The 16,945-nt window shown below is 36.5% G+C and overlaps 1 protein-coding gene and 1 long non-coding RNA gene across 3 annotated transcripts; one reads left to right on the top strand and one right to left on the bottom strand.

Annotated features, from left to right (window-relative positions):
- Positions 1-386: 386 nt before the first annotated feature.
- LOC148694511 (uncharacterized) lies at positions 387-3,215 on the bottom strand. Of its 2 annotated transcripts, XR_015966233.1 has the most exons (3): positions 2,897-3,215; positions 938-1,096; positions 387-602 (listed from the first exon to the last, which is right to left on the bottom strand). It is a non-coding gene; the product is annotated as an uncharacterized LOC148694511 (long non-coding RNA). The 2 variants fall into 2 exon arrangements; XR_015966232.1 differs by having other exon boundaries at positions 387-1,096.
- Positions 3,216-9,286: 6,071 nt separating this feature from the next.
- On the top strand, positions 9,287-11,433 carry LOC137741641 (uncharacterized). The gene is made up of 5 exons (XM_088700535.1): positions 9,287-9,575; positions 10,072-10,143; positions 10,438-10,581; positions 10,748-10,834; positions 11,247-11,433. The coding sequence occupies exons 1-4, from the start codon at positions 9,371-9,373 to the stop codon at positions 10,831-10,833; spliced, it is 507 nt and encodes a 168-aa protein (XP_088556661.1). The 5' UTR covers positions 9,287-9,370; the 3' UTR covers position 10,834; positions 11,247-11,433.
- The last annotated feature ends 5,512 nt before the right edge of the window (positions 11,434-16,945 follow it).

Genomic DNA, 16,945 nt, shown 5'->3' with positions numbered 1-16,945 from the left:
GGCCGATCTCATCTTGTTTGATATAAGCCTGCAAGCTGCGGCCTCAATGCAGTTTGGGAAGGCACTGATGCATATTCCATGTCATGTTTTACTTGTATTGATTTGTGTGCTTCGTCATAAGTGTGATTCGTATTTGGAGCTCTGTTCGCTGCATTTTCGGGTTTGGTGTTTGGGAAATAATGCTTGTGTTATTTCTACAAAACATTGACGCATTTGAAGTGGTGCTTGTGTGCATGTCTACTGAAACCGCTTTATACTAGAGAGTGCTTCTTATTTGAGCTCATCTACTAAAATCGAATCAATCGAATCCTCATCTTTTAACTGGATTGTTCATTTTCTTGATGTGTGTATGTGCGTATATTCCATTCATAAAATGCAAACTTAAATTGGTTCAAATGATTTTGGGCCTCTTTATCTTTGAATTGGTTGTGGGACGAACCTCAGCTTCCATATATTTTTCAAACTCTCTACTAAACTTAATGAAATACTCATTTTATCTCTTCCCATGTTTTGCCTCCTTTTTTACCCTTGTATTTTGCTTCTTGTGATACTTGAAAAATATAATTTCCCATTATCTTCTTAAGAGCATCTCCACTGAGCTCCTAACAAGAATTTAGAGAGGAATAGTGTTAGCCCGCGCATTACCACAGGAATGTCATATATGTTAAAATATGTACCAAACCAGAAATGCACGTAAAAGCTCATTGAAATACCAAATTTGAACAACTAGAAAAATCAATTATTTTGATTATAAATGTTCAATTTGGTTCGTTTCAAATAAGAACCAAACCAAAAATGCATATAAAAGGTCGCTGAATTACAAAATTTGAACAATTTGAGCAATTAGTTATCATCAAAACAATTTAAAGAGCAACAATTCAACATAAAAGCTGCAGATAAACAAAAGAAAGACAAAAAAATATGTGGAGAAAAATACCCTCAGCAGCCATGGAAAAAACAGAGATTTCTTCGGCTCTACGACAACAATCAACACTAATAATCGATGTCCTTGTAGATCATTTTAAATGAAACGAAGTGAGTTGTCTTACACAGTTACACGCATGGCAGCCCATACCAAATCTATTATCTATGAATCCTGCAAAACATCACGCAAACAATAAAAAACCATCCTCACAGATGACAACAAACGAAGCAGTAAGGAGACAGACTAGAACAAAACGTACGGACAAATACAGAATAAGGGGAAAATAACCAAGAACAAAAAGATGAAAAGGTCTACCAAGGACAAATACACATTAGTGACCAATTCCTTAAGATATTGGTTTAATGTCTGGACTGCATGCAACATACTGACCCATCTCAAAATTCCCTTGAAGGGAAAATTTCATCGAAATAGGTGAACTCAGGAAGCTTCACGACCTTGACCTTGGTGAGAAATCCTTAAACTCTTCAATCGCTTTTGAGCTTGGTTTTTTTTGTAACTGTCACCGGAGTTGTATAGCGGATTCGCTTTGCAAGTTTCAAAGTGAACAATAACAATCTAATAGGGTATTTCCGAGTGCTTGAGGAATTGTTGGGCATTGTCTAGAATCCGGTTTGATGGGAACCAACTTACCGGGAACATTATAAACGCATTTGATGTTCAACCCAGTCTTGACAGAAAATGATTGACAGAGACAGCATACTTGAGTCTAGAGTGGAGTTGCAATCAATTGGATGAGGAGCTTAGTTGAAATATATTATAGGTTTATAGTTGGTTAAAAATGTCGATACTTTGGAAGAGGCACGAAATGCATTTCATTCCTTGGTTCAAAGACAGTTATGATGATCAAAGTGTTAGAATGCACGACCTAGGATCTGAGTGGTTTCTCTGGACTTGGACTGATTTCACCTAATGTTTCATCAAGCTTGGAGGGTGAAGATTTGATCGAGGGAAGAAATAAAATCAAAGTATACAGATGCCAGAGGAATGAATATCCTTGTGCTAAGTATGATGGGCACATTGAATAATCTATACACCTTGCTGATATGGCAATGCCAGTCACTGCAATTGGCATTTCAACTGAAATTTTTTCAGAAAACATCTACCAATCAGTTTCAGAAAATATCTTCATCAATGTAAAACATCTTCCCTCACAGCATAAAGCACTATTTGCACTGCTGAAAAGCCAGCAACTTGTTAGGAGTAGGTTTTGCTTGCCATTTTCTTATTATTACTACAATATGTTCGTAACCTTATACAAAGAGACGCTTCCTGCTCGCCCCTATCTCTAAAGGGGCTTATGCACAACCAGAATATGGGCCCAGAAATTGTAGAGGAGCTGGATTTGAAGCGGTGGCTGCTACAAGAATGGAATATATTCCAACGCATTCGCTTCTGAAAGAATTTAAACCAATTGTGCCACAGTTGAGTGTTCATGTCCAATTGCTACATAGTGTAGATGAATTGACATCAAATAGAGGAATTCGATTTTTCTTTTCAGAGCAATGCAATGCAATCGAACAAATTTATCCAGAAGCACGTCAAACAAGGCAATTTGCACAAAAGTAGTCGGCTCAAACTTTAAATCTCAATGTAGTTCTGACCTTTGATGTCCTTTTTCCTTCCCGGTTTTCACTTGGTTAGGAACAAACAACACAAATTCAAATCATTTTTACATGACATAGTGATCGCCTAGACCTAAAGGACATACATCATGTGAATCAGGTGATATAAATCCAAACATCCATCATTTATCTTCACAATTTACTTATTTACAACCTCCAATTCGATAACCCTTTCGCCAAAATAACAATTGCAAAGCCTAATTGAACATTGATCCTGAGTAACCACTCCGAATTTCACAGTTCCGATCGGAATCACCGCGAAAACAACAATCAAATGCAGAAAAAGCACGAAGGAATCAAAAATTTAGGAAAGGGAAGAAATACCCACATAAGTATTCAACTGCCTGACGAAGCTATAGAAATTGTAGTGCTTGAAATACTTGGGAAGGAGGTCCCTCAAGGACTCGGGGACGTTCCAGACATCGAAGCTGTTGCTGCCGATGCTCCAGGAGGGAGACGAAAGCGTCGGTGGCGGGGTCATCCACCATATCGCAGATTTTGTTCAAAAACGACGGCGGCAGAGGAGTTGATCACCGATGCCGCGTCTTCAACTCCCAACATGGTTGTTTTCATCAGTGTTTGGCAGGCCTGGCCCTAAGAATTTGGGGCCTGGGCGAACCTTCGATTTGGGACCCTAATGTTTTATGATTTCCGGTTCTTTATGCATTGATATGTATAAAATGAATTCACTAAATACATAAAAAATTATATTTTCAGATCAAATATCATCAAAATTAATATTAAAAGAAGATAAATATACAAAAATTACACATCTCATGTTTTTAGACGCAAATATACTAAATGTTTGCAGTTAAGAGTCTAAAATTGAGAGTGAAGAACAATAAAACTTGATGATCAAGAGAGTAAAGAACAATAAAACTTGATTGACGAGTATAGTAACTTCAACAACGCCAATTGTTTCTCTTTGTTTTTTGGGTAAATTACACTTTACCATCTCAAGTTTTGGGCCGATTTCAATTTCTTACAACATCTTTAAAACATTTCAATTTCATACCTCAAGTACTATTTTATTACAATGTAATACATCCGTTATATTTTCTATCTATTGATCCGTTAAGAGTTGACGTAGCTGCCACTTTTGTGCCATGTGGCTGTCAAATTTGTGCCATATGGCAAAAAAAATAATTTTTTAATAAAAAAAACTTGAATCTTTAAAAAAAAAAAAAAAAAAAAAAAAAAAAAAACTGAAAAACGCAGAACCCACCCCCGCCTCCCCCGCAACCCCTCCCCACCCTTTTTCTCCCTCCCGGCCTCCCTCTCCTCCACTCTCTTCACCTCCCTTCCCATCCAAAAACCCACCACATCCCACCCTACCCCCACCTACCCCGCAACCCCCCATCCCACCCCCACTTTCCCCGAACCCTTTCTCCTCTTCATCGGTGCTTGGAGAGAAGGGTTGACATTCCCCAGTTGTCGACGACTCAAATGGTGATGGTAGTACGGTCATGATGTCGGCAACAAGGTGGGTGAGGGTGAGGTAGTGGTTGAAGGTCGAGACCTGCGAATTTTGGGTTTAAACATTGAAATGTCATACATCAACTTACAAATTTATTGCAATGTAGGACCTCGTTTGTTTACCCGTCAATTTAACTGTTAACATGGTAGGCGTTGAGCCCACTAAAACTCCACGTTGCTGACATGTCCAAGTTTCGGGGTGTGTGTATATATATACATACATACATGCATACATACATACATACATACACAATTGGAACAACGTAATTAAAAGGGTAACTGAAAAACTAAACCATAGCATTACGTTGATTAATGATATATTAACTTAAATTTCAACAATGAGTGGATAGCTAACAGAGGCTTCCTGATCAAGTGATCATGCGACCTCCTAAGGCTTACTGATCAACTTAAAAGACTTACTGGTCAAGTGCTTGCTTGAATCAGATTCAAACCCCAACATAATAGAATAAAATAAAATTATTTTCATAGCTATTACAGCCAGTGCAATTTCGTCGAGGAATCAAATGTGCTAAATAATTGGTGTAGATTCCCACGCTAAAGTGCTAAATAATTGCCATGAAAATTAAGTTTTAATTTAAGATTGACGTCAACTAAGACAGCCATTTCTTACCAACCATATACCAGACTAAGTCCTCACTTTTGGTCTTTTTAAATTGCATTTCTCTGTCGTACCACGTTATCTTTCTCATGCATTATTTATCTCATCTTCTTCTGCTAAGAGAGTTGTTCTTCCCATTGCCCTTCTCTTGTCTGGTTTTGGTTTCTTCATCACAGCAACCTTCCTTTGCTTAATCTACTTTCCTTTTGCTTATAAAAGTGAAAAGTCGAATCCGAAAATCAAAAGAAAAAAAATAATATTACGTTCTGTCAATTTCGTTGTTTCCCGTGCCTCTCGATTTCATTTTTTGACAATTTCAATTTCCCATTACTCAGTTTTACTTAGAAAGGGAAAAGAAGGCATACGTACGCAGTTAGCTTTATAAACAAACAGCTTGTGCTTCAGTGTTCTACAGGCAAAGTAATTTGGAGAGACAAGGTATTAGGTGCGTTTTTGATTTTTCCTTGTTTTTTGTTTCATTCCTCTGCTCATTATGAGTTTTTTAGTTGTTTGCGTGAATTTGTTCGTTTTGTTTAACCCATATTATTGCTTTGCCAGTCAAGTTGAGATCAAGTTGAACAACTGTCAAATCTGAATCGTATACGTTGATGATGAGATGCTAGGATGTTATGGGGAACACTGATAGATAGTCAACCCTTTGGTTAAAGCGGCGCCCCCAGGGTCCTAAACCCTAAAATCTTTGATCTAAAGTCTACGAACTTCAGGTTCACATACGTAAGTTTCTGCAAGTCACACATAGTACCAACAATAACATATTTAAAATACAAAACTGAATTTTAATCCTTAAAAAAAATATAACTTTCAAACTAAAACATTGTGTAAGATTAAAATCAAATTTAGTCCCTTGATACATTTAGTAACCTCATAATTATATTATTTTTCTTTTTCTTCATTTAATTATATGCTTCTTTTTTTTTTTTTTTTTTTTTTTTTTTTTTTTTTGTTATGGTTGTTTAGGTAAACTATGATTCAATACACTTTGTGTTCTACATTTATGTAGATTAATTCATTTAATATATTTTAGTATAGTTATTTCGGTATAAATTTCGGTACAGACATTTAAGTACATCTTATATTTGGTACAAACATTTAGGTACATCAATTCATTTTAATATATTATTGGCGTTTCCAAAATGGATCCTATCAAATATTTCACATTTTCTATGATCATCTTTATTTTAGGTATTTGAATGTAGGAGGAGGATAAGGCCCTTTATTGAAGTCTCGCCCTACAGCTCAACCTGGGAAGTGCGGTAATCAAGGTAGATTAATTCATTTAATATATTTTAGTATGGTCATTTCGGTACAGACATTTAAGTACGTTAATTTAATATAATATGTTTCGGTATAGACATTTAAGTACGCCATAAACATTTAGATACATCAATTCCTTTTAATATATTTCGGTACACTTATATATTTACATGTTTCTTATTTGTCATTATTTTTATTTTTTGAATGTTTTCTCATTTAGGTACATTTATAAGGATATAATTGGAGGAAGTTAAATAAATTAAAAAATTAAAATGTGCATATTAACAAATTCACATATTTAATGGGAGACATTAATTGAATATTATACACATTAAACATCAAAACAAAAACATATTTAGAGATTTGGATTCAATCTCTTGAAGCACTACTTTTGTTTTGGAATCACCCTTGAGGAAGGGCTTGACCTTCTCCTTGAATGGCACCTCAAAAATTCCTTCCTTTGATCTCCTTTGATGGTTGAACAAGTTCTCCATATGTTACAAAAATATGAAACCTCTAAGTTTCAACACCTTAAGGTTGATGTGAAGAATAGAGTTATTTATAAGTGAATTGGTTGCTAGCTAATTCACTTGTAAGTCCGGCTCTGGTAGTAAGTTTTAAGAGAATGAGGTTCTATCTAAGCAAACAACAAAGTTGAAAGAGCGCGCGAAAATTGTATATAGAAGTTTGCCAAAAGCTATAAGAATATGTCCAATCATGTTTTATATTTTTAGTTAAATTTTAGGATAAATTACAAAAAACTACCTCAACTATGGGTCAAATGACATTTTCATACCCCATTTTTTTAAAATGACAATGTTATACCTCAACTTACAAATTTGTGACAATGTCAGATCTCCGTCAGTTTTTCTGTTAAGTGCTGACGTGGCTAGAGACGGGGCCCACTCACTAATCCAACAAGTTTAAAAAATAATTAAATATATTTTTAAAAATTAAATATTAAAAAATTAAAAAATTAAGAATAAAAAAAATTAAAATGGCCTAGGGGTGCGTGCCTCCCCTTTCTTCACCCGCACCAACCTTCTTCTTATGTTCGACAAACCCCAAACTCTTCCCCGTACCCACCCCCATCCCCCACCTCCTCCCTTCCCCTACCTCTTCTCGTCCCTTTCGAACCTAAACCCAAACCCTAATTCCCTATTTTCAAACAGAAAACCCTAACCTTCCCCACCCGTCCCCCCAACCTTCCTCCACCATCCTCTCTCTCCCTGGGCTACCTGCAACTATTCCCCCATCCACCAGAACCTCAACAACAACGCCGCCCAAAACGACGTCGTCCAAAGCCAAACCACCCCAAAGCAGAAACCCAAATTCAAGCTTGCCGAAGTCAAGAAGAAGATAATAATGGAGTACACACCATCACCCAGAGTCTCTTCTCTCTCCAACGTCTCGGATCATCCCCATCCCGGAAGCCGACGACGAGGATGACGAAGATGACATCATCGCATACCCCGAGACCGACGACGTCCAAGAGTTCCAAGCTTTTTCGACAATCCCAACTCTTTATATTCTGATGCTCAAATCAACGGCAGAGATTTTAAAGCCAATAATAATGTACAGGTGAAGATTTTGCCCGAATTGGCTTTGCTCTCTTCGGGTCAAGGATTCGACACTTATGTCGTGGCATTGCAGAGAAAGGGTCGGGGAATTCGATGACGGGTTTTTGGTGGCGGAGAATCCGAGCTTCGGAATTCCCGACGGCATGAGGCACAATAGCTTCGTGAGGGAGGATAGGGAGTTCATGGCATTGGGGAGAAAAAGTGTCGACCTTTCGTCAATTTCCGGGCCAGTGAAGAGAGAGAAAGATGAGAGATGATGGTGGATGAAGGTTGGGGGGGACGGGTGGGAAAGGTGGGTAGGGTTTTTGGGTTTTGGGGATGATGCTGTCCAGAGAGAGAGAAGAGAGAAAGGTGAGAGAGGAGAAAGACGTGAGAAAGAGGAGAGGGAGAGCTAGAGGGTGGATCCCACAATTTTATATAAAAAATAATTTTATTTTTAATTTTATAATATTTAATCATTAAAAATATATTTAATTATTTTTTAATCTAGTTGGACTAAGGAGTGGAGCCCATCTTAAACCACGTCAACACTTAACAGAAAAATTAACAGAAAAACTGACGGATGTCTGACATTGACACAAATTTGTAAGTTGAGGTATGATATTATCATTTTAAAAAGATGAGGTATGAAAGTGTCATGATACTAATAGTTGAGGTAGTTTTTTTTCCTTTACCCTAAATTTTAACTAGGAGCTTCCTAGAAAATCTCTACTAAACCGTAAACTCTAATTTAGGAAGTCATAATAAATATGTATTGATAGAAACATAGTTTTTTATTTGAAAGGTTATTAAAGAACAGTAATTAATGCAATAGGATTAGGAGCCTTAGGATCTTCTTTCTCACTTCCTAAATTTAGGTGCTGCTAGCAATTCTGGTTTACTAAAAACATGATAGGGAGTGATTAGAGTTGAAATTTTTTAAAGGAAAAAGAAATGCTAAGGATTCTCTCAAAAGTGGAATTCTCTATTAACTCTTTGTCACCTCACTAATGAGAAATGATAAGGGTGCTCTCTAAAGAAAATGAGAAATGTTAAGAGAGCACTCTCCTTAGCATTTCTCAAAGTAAAATATAGAAGAATGCTAGCTACATCTTCCCACTTGTTTTTTCCCATTCACTAAGTGACATGTGGAGTTCACTATCAGTTAAAATCTCATATTTACCGTGTTAAAAAATCTAATTACTTTATTTCCACAGATACCCCTCATTAAGAATGCTGATGTTCCTACTCTAGTGTCTTATTTTCCCACCCTCTATTTAAAAAAATGTTAATGACATATTTATCCTTTTAAAAGATGACTTTTAAATCCCTATTTAATTAATTACTTAAATTTTGAAAAAAAAAAAACACAAAAATAATTTACAATAATAAAATTAATGGTGGGTGGGGTGTGTTTTCTGCTGCGGAGAGGCTAGGAAAGATTTGGGCTAGAATCAATAGAAAGATAGGAAAAGGAATAGGTGTGTGCTAGATGGAGGCGAAAGACTTGAACGGAGGGAAGATTGGGCCATTGATATGGAATTTGGTGACAACAAATGATGGGGATCTGGGTGTTAGTAGGAAGAGATATTATGAAAGGGCTGCCACGATTTTAAGGATAGGCGTGCACGTGGTTTGAAATAGGGTTGGGCAAACGGGTCTTAGGCCCGCGGGTAGGGGCGGGTATAGGCGGGTTGGGGCGGGTACGGGGCGGGTCCTGTTTTTAAATAGGGGGAAACGGGGCGGGGCGGGCCTAGGTAATGTTTTTCTAGGGTCGGGCCGGTTCCAGATTTATAGAAAAACGGGGCCCCGAACCGGCCCGTTTGTAATTGAAATGGACGGCCCAGATTGAATTGTTACAGACCTTCCAATCATGACCGTTGGTTTTAGGTTTACCCTAATAGAGAGTCTTTGCTGTTTGCTGCTCTCTCTCGAATCCTCGATCGACCTCTCAACCTTTCCGTCTCTGACTCTCTCATCCTCGATTTTCTTCTTGAAGTCCGACATCACCTCACCGTCTCTGCAACACTCCATCACCTCACCGTCTCTGCAACACTCCATCGCCGTTGCCAGTTCAGGTGAATTCTTTAACCTCTTTTTTTTTTTTATTTTTTTTTTTTATAATAGGTTCTTTAACCTCTGATCTGATGATTCTGATCTGATGTATGTAATCTGTGCTCAATATATTGGGATGTTCATGTTTGTTCTTGCTGATTTGGTGGGTTTTTTTGATTTTTTAGCTTCTTTAACCTCTGATCTGATCTGATGTATGTAAACTGCTCCTTCTGTTCCACACGGTCGTCATGTATGTCATTGTGTTTCTTTACAGTTGGTAGATTATTTCCATTACACTGATACCCTGTGTGGTTTGAATACAAAAGACTAAAATTTGTCATTTATAATTGTGAATCTGCACCACTAAGATTTTCTCTGTTGTACAGTGGGCACCATGTCATGCTGTTGTTGCCACACCATTGCTAGTTGCATTTTTTAGCTTCGTTTGTTTGCTAGAAATGCATGAGATTGAAAGACATGGCCACCTATCTGATTTTATCGTGTTGTTTCTATATTAAGGGCTGACACTCTTGAAGAACTTGGAGCTATCTGATACTGAAGTTGGAAGCAACGGGCTTCGTCATCTCTCAGGTGATGATTGATTGCATTGCATCAGAGTCTCAGACTATTGCATGGTTATGATCTGAATGTTTTCCGAGTTCAGTGTGAGGCTGTAGGCTATACATTATGCTGAAGCTTTGAATTTACTACCTTGTTAGTTTGTGGCTCAAATTCTTTGAAGGTCTCATTAGTGTTCAAAGTTAAACTGCACCTCATAATTTTTCTGCTAAGCAGTTTGTAAACTTTGTATTATTTGGTGCATGTTCATCTTTTTGAAAGCATTTCTTTTTAAGCATTAATTTGGGTGGCTGTTATCACTTTCAGGTTTGAAAAATCTCGAAAGTTTGAACTTGTCGTTCACCCTAGTAACTGACAGTGGCTTGAAAAGGTTATCTGGATTGACATCTCTCAAATCACTTAATCTGGATGCTCGGCAAATTTCTGATGCTGGACTTGCAGCTATTACAAGTAAGGATTTTTGTGTATTTTTAAGCTGTAGAGGGAAAATATTGGCTATTTGTGTAGAAAACCTTGTGATCGACGCATTGATTTCCACTGAAATTAATCATGTTCTTGAATTCTTCTAATCATAACTATATAGACAGTCAAAGAATTTATGCCGAAGGTGGTGCAGGTCTTACAGGATTGACACATCTGGACCTATTTGGTGCTCGCATTTCAGATTCTGGAGCAAACAATTGTAAGATCTGCAATAAGTAAGGTACCATATAATAATTTGTTTGCTTACTGGATGGTTATTTTTTGTTTGCTTACATATACATCTCCTTTGACATTTGAAGTAATTATTCTAATTGACAATTTCAGGTATCTCCTTTGACATTTACTCTTTTGTATCTCATATTTTAGTATAAGTTTTATTCTAAAGTGATAGTTTATATGGCTTTGATAAAATTTATCTTCTACGTTAACAAGTCTTCAAGGAAATATAAATTAATGGGATTAGAAGTTAGGACCTGTATGCAATGCAAGAATGAGAACCGAGGCCTTCTGCCTGCATATATATATATATATATATATAATATAATATAATACATATACATATATATATATATATAGATAATATGATGTTGGATGTTAAAAATGTCATGTTTATATTCTATTTTTGTTTACAGATTCAATGAAGATTGTTGTTGGAACTTGGGTGTTGGAACTTGGATTTTCGGATATTTTGTATGTTGATTTAATTTTTAGATGTTGGAAGATGTAATATTATTATTTTGAATGTATTGTTAATTTATAAACTTGGATGTTGGACTTTGTATTTAGATTGGATGTGAATAATGGTGAATTTGTGCAAAATATGCGTAAATGCAGTTGCAATCTGTGCAAATCTGTGCAAATCTGTGCAGTTTGCAATCTGTGCAGTTTTGTGCAGATTGCAATCTGTGCAGTTTGCAATCTGTGCAAATCTGTGCAGATTGCAAACTGTGCAGTTTGCAATCTGTGCAAATCTGTGCAGTTTGCAATCTGTGCAGTTTTGTGCAGATTGCAAACTGTGCAGTTTGCAATCTGTAAATATGTACAATTTTTTTTTTCTTTCAAACAACCAAAAAAAAAAAAAAAAAAAAAAAAAGGGACCCGTGGACCCGGCCCGAACCGGCCCGTTTCAACCGGGCCGGGTAATGACCGGTTCTTATATTGAAAAATGTAATCCCCGGCTCGGCCCGCCCCGTTTCCTTTGAACTTAGGTCCGGTCCGGTCCCTTCAAAATTGGGCCCGGCCCGGCCCGTGCCCAGCCCTAGTTTGAAAGAGACGATGCATGTCCAGTCTTGTATTTTCTTTCAATTTTTTCTTGTTTTATTTATTTATTTTAATATTATTGAAATATATATTAGAGTTATTTAAAACAAAATGTATTAGGGTTATTTTGGAAATAATGGTGGGTGGGGAAATAACTTTTGTTTTTTTTTTAGCAAACGATATTATCTACACTAAGGGGAGGGCGTGAGCTTAACCTCACAATAAGTTAGCAATAATGTGGTTTAAATTCGCCTTTAGCGAAAATTGAATATAAGACCTCTCACTTACAAGTGAAGAGGAATATCATTAGACCGTAGTACTAAGCGGCGGGGAAATAACATTTTACTTTTTAACTTTTTATAATGGGTGAAATTATCATATGAGTGGTAAAATAGGACACTGAGGTGAGTGTAGTAGCACTCCTCATTAATCTACCAATTCTTAGCCATTCCTAAAGACCCAAATTGAACACCCACTAGGATTTTTATACACAGAAACGTGTTCATCAAGTACAACGTTGAATACAACTTCACTCACGCCCTTGTCTATCTCTCCAATGTCGATTTCAACTCTTATCTAAGGAGTCCAGTTGAGATGCTCTTGCAACACACTAAACTATCTCTCCTTCCTCTATAACCGGCTAAACTATCTCTCCTCCCTGTATAACCGGCTAAGAGAATTCATTGAACCTTTTTTGGACTTCATGGATTTAATTTCTCACACAACTTCACTCCATGGGCCCCGTTTAGGGCTAGTCCGATGAACCTTGAAGTCCGTGACAAATTTCAAATCCAAATGAATTCTCAATGTCCGTAAGATTAATTGACTTTTAATTCAATCTCTTCATTTTATGAATTAACTATTTAATTGGTTTTTTTTTTTTTTTTTTTGAGTAAAATAAGGGGGTAAAAAAAATCTCAAACAAAATTAAAAAACAACATTCAAACTCACAAAACGAGCCTTGGAGATCCCTAAGTATTATCCATCAACACATCCTAATCAACATAGAAGGATTATGAAAAATGCTGACTCCCAAATCCATGTTGTAGCTCCACCTATCTAAATGATCAGCAACAGAAAATCGTTTCAACTGAGATTGAGTCAATTCAAATTGCCTAATTAAATTGAAGTGCAGTAAAATTAAAAGTAACATTGATTATAAGAAAGAATTGTAAGGATTGAGTTCTTGATTTAAAAACAATGAACAATAACAAGACAAATAAAAATAAAGGAATAGAGATGCAACAAAATAGAAACAAATTATAAACGAGAAGAGTGAGTCACTAGAGCATTCGATTTCATCATAACCAATCCAACCTATTTCAAGTAGTAAATTATTAATGAATAATCATTTAAAATAACCGTGTAGTTCCTCTAATTCATATAGTATCCATGGTATCTGGATTACTATGTATACTCTTATGTGCTAACAGTTTATGACATATAGATTACTAAACACAACAATTTATTAACGATTTGGGAACTAAGATGCCACATGTAACCTAGTGTATGACATCCTTTTTCTTTTTCTTTTTTACACCATAGTGTACGACATCTATATCAAGGATTTCATGGCTTCAAGTGCAAGAAGCTTGAATTCAAATTCAACATGGCAAGTACTTAAATTTGCATAAGATAAACTTGACTAAACCAATTTTGTAGCTAATCAACAAGATCAAAATGAAGCGTATAATCAAGACAAAGGAAACAATACGAATGACAATCCAGATATAACAAAAATTAAGTAATCATGGTTACGTTATATTGCAGCTCTAGCGAAAAAAAATTAATTCCGAAACATAATCGAAATTGTCATTAAATCTATAATAAAATTAAAAAAACTAAAGTAATCATGGTTACGTTATATTGCAGCTCTAGCGAAAAAAAATTAATTCCGAAACATATCGAAATTGTCATTAAATCTATAATAAAATTAAAAAAACTAAGTCCAGAGAAAGCCTAATTCTTTTTTGCTCTCCTGCTCCTCTGTTCGTCAAACTTGTCGTCTCGTGAATAATGATCAGTTGTCCTCTTCTTTTCCCTCTTATGTTTCCATTTTCTTCTCTGTAATCGAGAAAGGCTTAAAGCCCATTTATTGATAACATTAGAAGAGAAGAAACGGAACAAGTCTTCAATTATTTGTCACCACTTTGTACATTAAACATACCTCGATTAATTTCTATTTGACAATGTCTTCTATTGTGTCTTTGATGAAGAAGTTGGAGTTCCATCATAAATCAATTGACAATATGGGAAGTTATTCAACTACTTACGAACAAGGTTTTAAAAGACGCTAGATGATAATTAAACAGCAGGCTGGGGCCTAGCGTCTAAGCGGCTAAGCGAAGCCTTGACGGATTAAAGTAATATATCATATAAATTAATTAAATTTACTATATAATATATATATATATATATATATAAACATTGATACTATGTTATCTTTTTAAAATAAAGAATCCATATAGGTATATATGTAAAATACAAGTTGTTCTAGGGTTCTATCATTTTCTAAGCCCATATTGTTGGGCTTCTTAATAAATTAAAAGGTTGGCCCTGCGTTCTGTTTTCACCGACTCAGTTACTTCAAACAAATCTAATAAATGCTAGCTAAAGCAAAAAAGCTACTAATTGCTTAAAACCCTAATTAAAGCCAGCCACACGTCTCTGCAATTACAAACTCATCTTCTACAACCTGCCGCTGCACCCATCTTTGCAATTGCAGACTTACCTTCTACAACCCGTCGCCATCACCCATCTCTGCAATTACACAAATCTCATCTACCACTCTCTCTTTCTCAAACCATAGTCAACTCCTCTTCTAGCAAACTAAGAGGCAAACGACGAGATTCGGGGAGACAAGAAGGTTGTGAGTCTCACAGTAGAAGGCTTTTTCCCAGGCCGCTCATATTGCCTAGTGTCTGCCAAGCCCACCTAGCCCACCCAAGCGGCCGCCTTACACTGCTTAATGTCCTTGCCGATTTAATGAATGATTTCGGGTTAGTCGCAGCGGAGCATCGCCGCCTAGTGCCTAGGTGGCCATCTAGACCACTTTTTCATTCTCATGGAGCACGTTCTCATCAATGTGTGATTCATTCTCAACATGCCCCATCATGTGTGGTGTATTTTCAAGTCTAACACGTGGACAATACAACATCGGCAACATGGAGCATGTATGGCTATTGGGCAACGTGGAGCATTTGTGGCTACTGGGCAACGTGGAGCACATGTCGTTATTGGGCAACATGGAGCACATATGGCTATTAAGTAACATGGAGCACGTGTCAGGACTTTACACATGGACAACATGCTTTGATATCATGAGGAAGTTAGGTTCCACTATAAAACTAATTGGCAATATAGGAAATAACCTAACTACTTATAAGCACATGCAAAATCTCTCATCTCATCAATGTGGGATTCATTCTCCAAATTTGGTCTACTTGCTGCTGATTGCCTCAATGTTGCCTTCTTTAATTTATCTCCTCCCTTCTCCTTCTCTCTCTCTCTCTCTCTCTCTCCTTGATTTCCCTTCATTCTTCTTTTCCCATGCAAATTAACTATCATTTGCATGCATGCCGTCTCTAGCTAGCAGTGGATCTCTCATCTATATAATTTGCCTGTGTTTTGTTGTACCTACAAAGCCTCCTATTCAGAAGGCGGCAATGTACTAGAATCCGATTGGGTGGTGCGCGTGGCAAAGAAGATAATAAAGGATTGCATGCAATACACCTCCTGCTTCTAAGTTAAGTATTAAATGTAGCCTTAGTTTGTCATCAACTATAGAGTGCGGATAAAGCACCAAGGACCATCATACAACGCCACCTTAACCTAAAACTAGATAGGAAGCTATGAGCATATGAAGATATCTAATAACATGAAACTATGTTTGGTCCTATCCTATGGAACAAAGTATCACCAGCTGGTGCAAACAATACAAACCTAAGCTCTTACAATACATGTACATCTATACATGTAATAAAATAAAATATAAAAAAAATCAAAATAGCTCTTGTGAAATAATAATACTAAATATATATTTTCAGAATACGAAATCTCACACTTACAATAAAATTGTTATATAATATCCGATATTGCAAAGTTTTGCTTTTTAGGGCACAACCTTAATAGCCATCACTACAACCACCCTCATCACCACCGCTGCAACCACAACCACCACCACTATCTCCACATCATCACCTCCGTCACCATGGCTTACCACAACCTTCACCAACTTCCCCATCATCAGCATCCCCACCTCTAAATCAATGATTCGAACCATTTATCTTTTAAATCTTCCCTCAATTATTATGTCTACTAAATCATCTAAATTTGAAACTATATGACCGTTGAGTTAAGGGTTTAGGGTTTTTTTGGAGAACTGTATTCGTCTATTTCCTTCACCACAAATGAATGTCTTAATGTTTTTGGATTGGTCTAATTTTTTGCAAAGATGATCTATGAATGATGTTCTAAAAGATAAATAGTTCAAATCGTTACAATACATTACGGAAGGAGAAAAAACATGTTTCAAAGTTGTGTAAAAATATGGTGCCATGAATCTCCCCTATTATAAAAATGTAAAATTATATTTGTCTTTTGAGCCACTTTATCTTTCTTTGGTTTTACAGAACAGTTTTCCAAATATTGTTTGTAGAATGTTAGGCCATCTCTAACCAACCTTGCCAAAAGGCCATAGGCCAAAAAATAGTCAGTTTTGACACGAAAACCGTCTTCAACCGAAGGCTAGGCCAAAGGGCTCGTGGGCCCCACCCGACCAAAAATTGGAGAATCGGCCAGCAAGGTTGCCAAGAGTACCCAACCAGCTAGCCCTATAGCCTAGCCTAAACACATGCTACTTGACGTCATGCTGACATCAGGTTACTGTTGGATTTGACTTTTCTTTTTATATACGAAATTTTCAAAAACAAAAACCAATTTTTTTTCCCTATAAATACCTAAACCATTTCTACCCCATTTCTCACATTCTTTTCACCATTTCATACTATCTTATCTTATTTTATTTCAATTATTCACCAATTTTCACATCCTTTTCATTATATAAAGATAA

Source organism: Pyrus communis, chromosome 9 (genome assembly GCF_041283825.1).
Source record: "Pyrus communis isolate YQ-2024b chromosome 9, ASM4128382v1, whole genome shotgun sequence".
Taxonomy (NCBI): Eukaryota; Viridiplantae; Streptophyta; class Magnoliopsida; order Rosales; family Rosaceae; genus Pyrus; species Pyrus communis.
The sequence above is the reverse complement of the archived record's forward strand: the minus strand, read 5'-3'. Positions and strand labels throughout refer to the sequence as shown.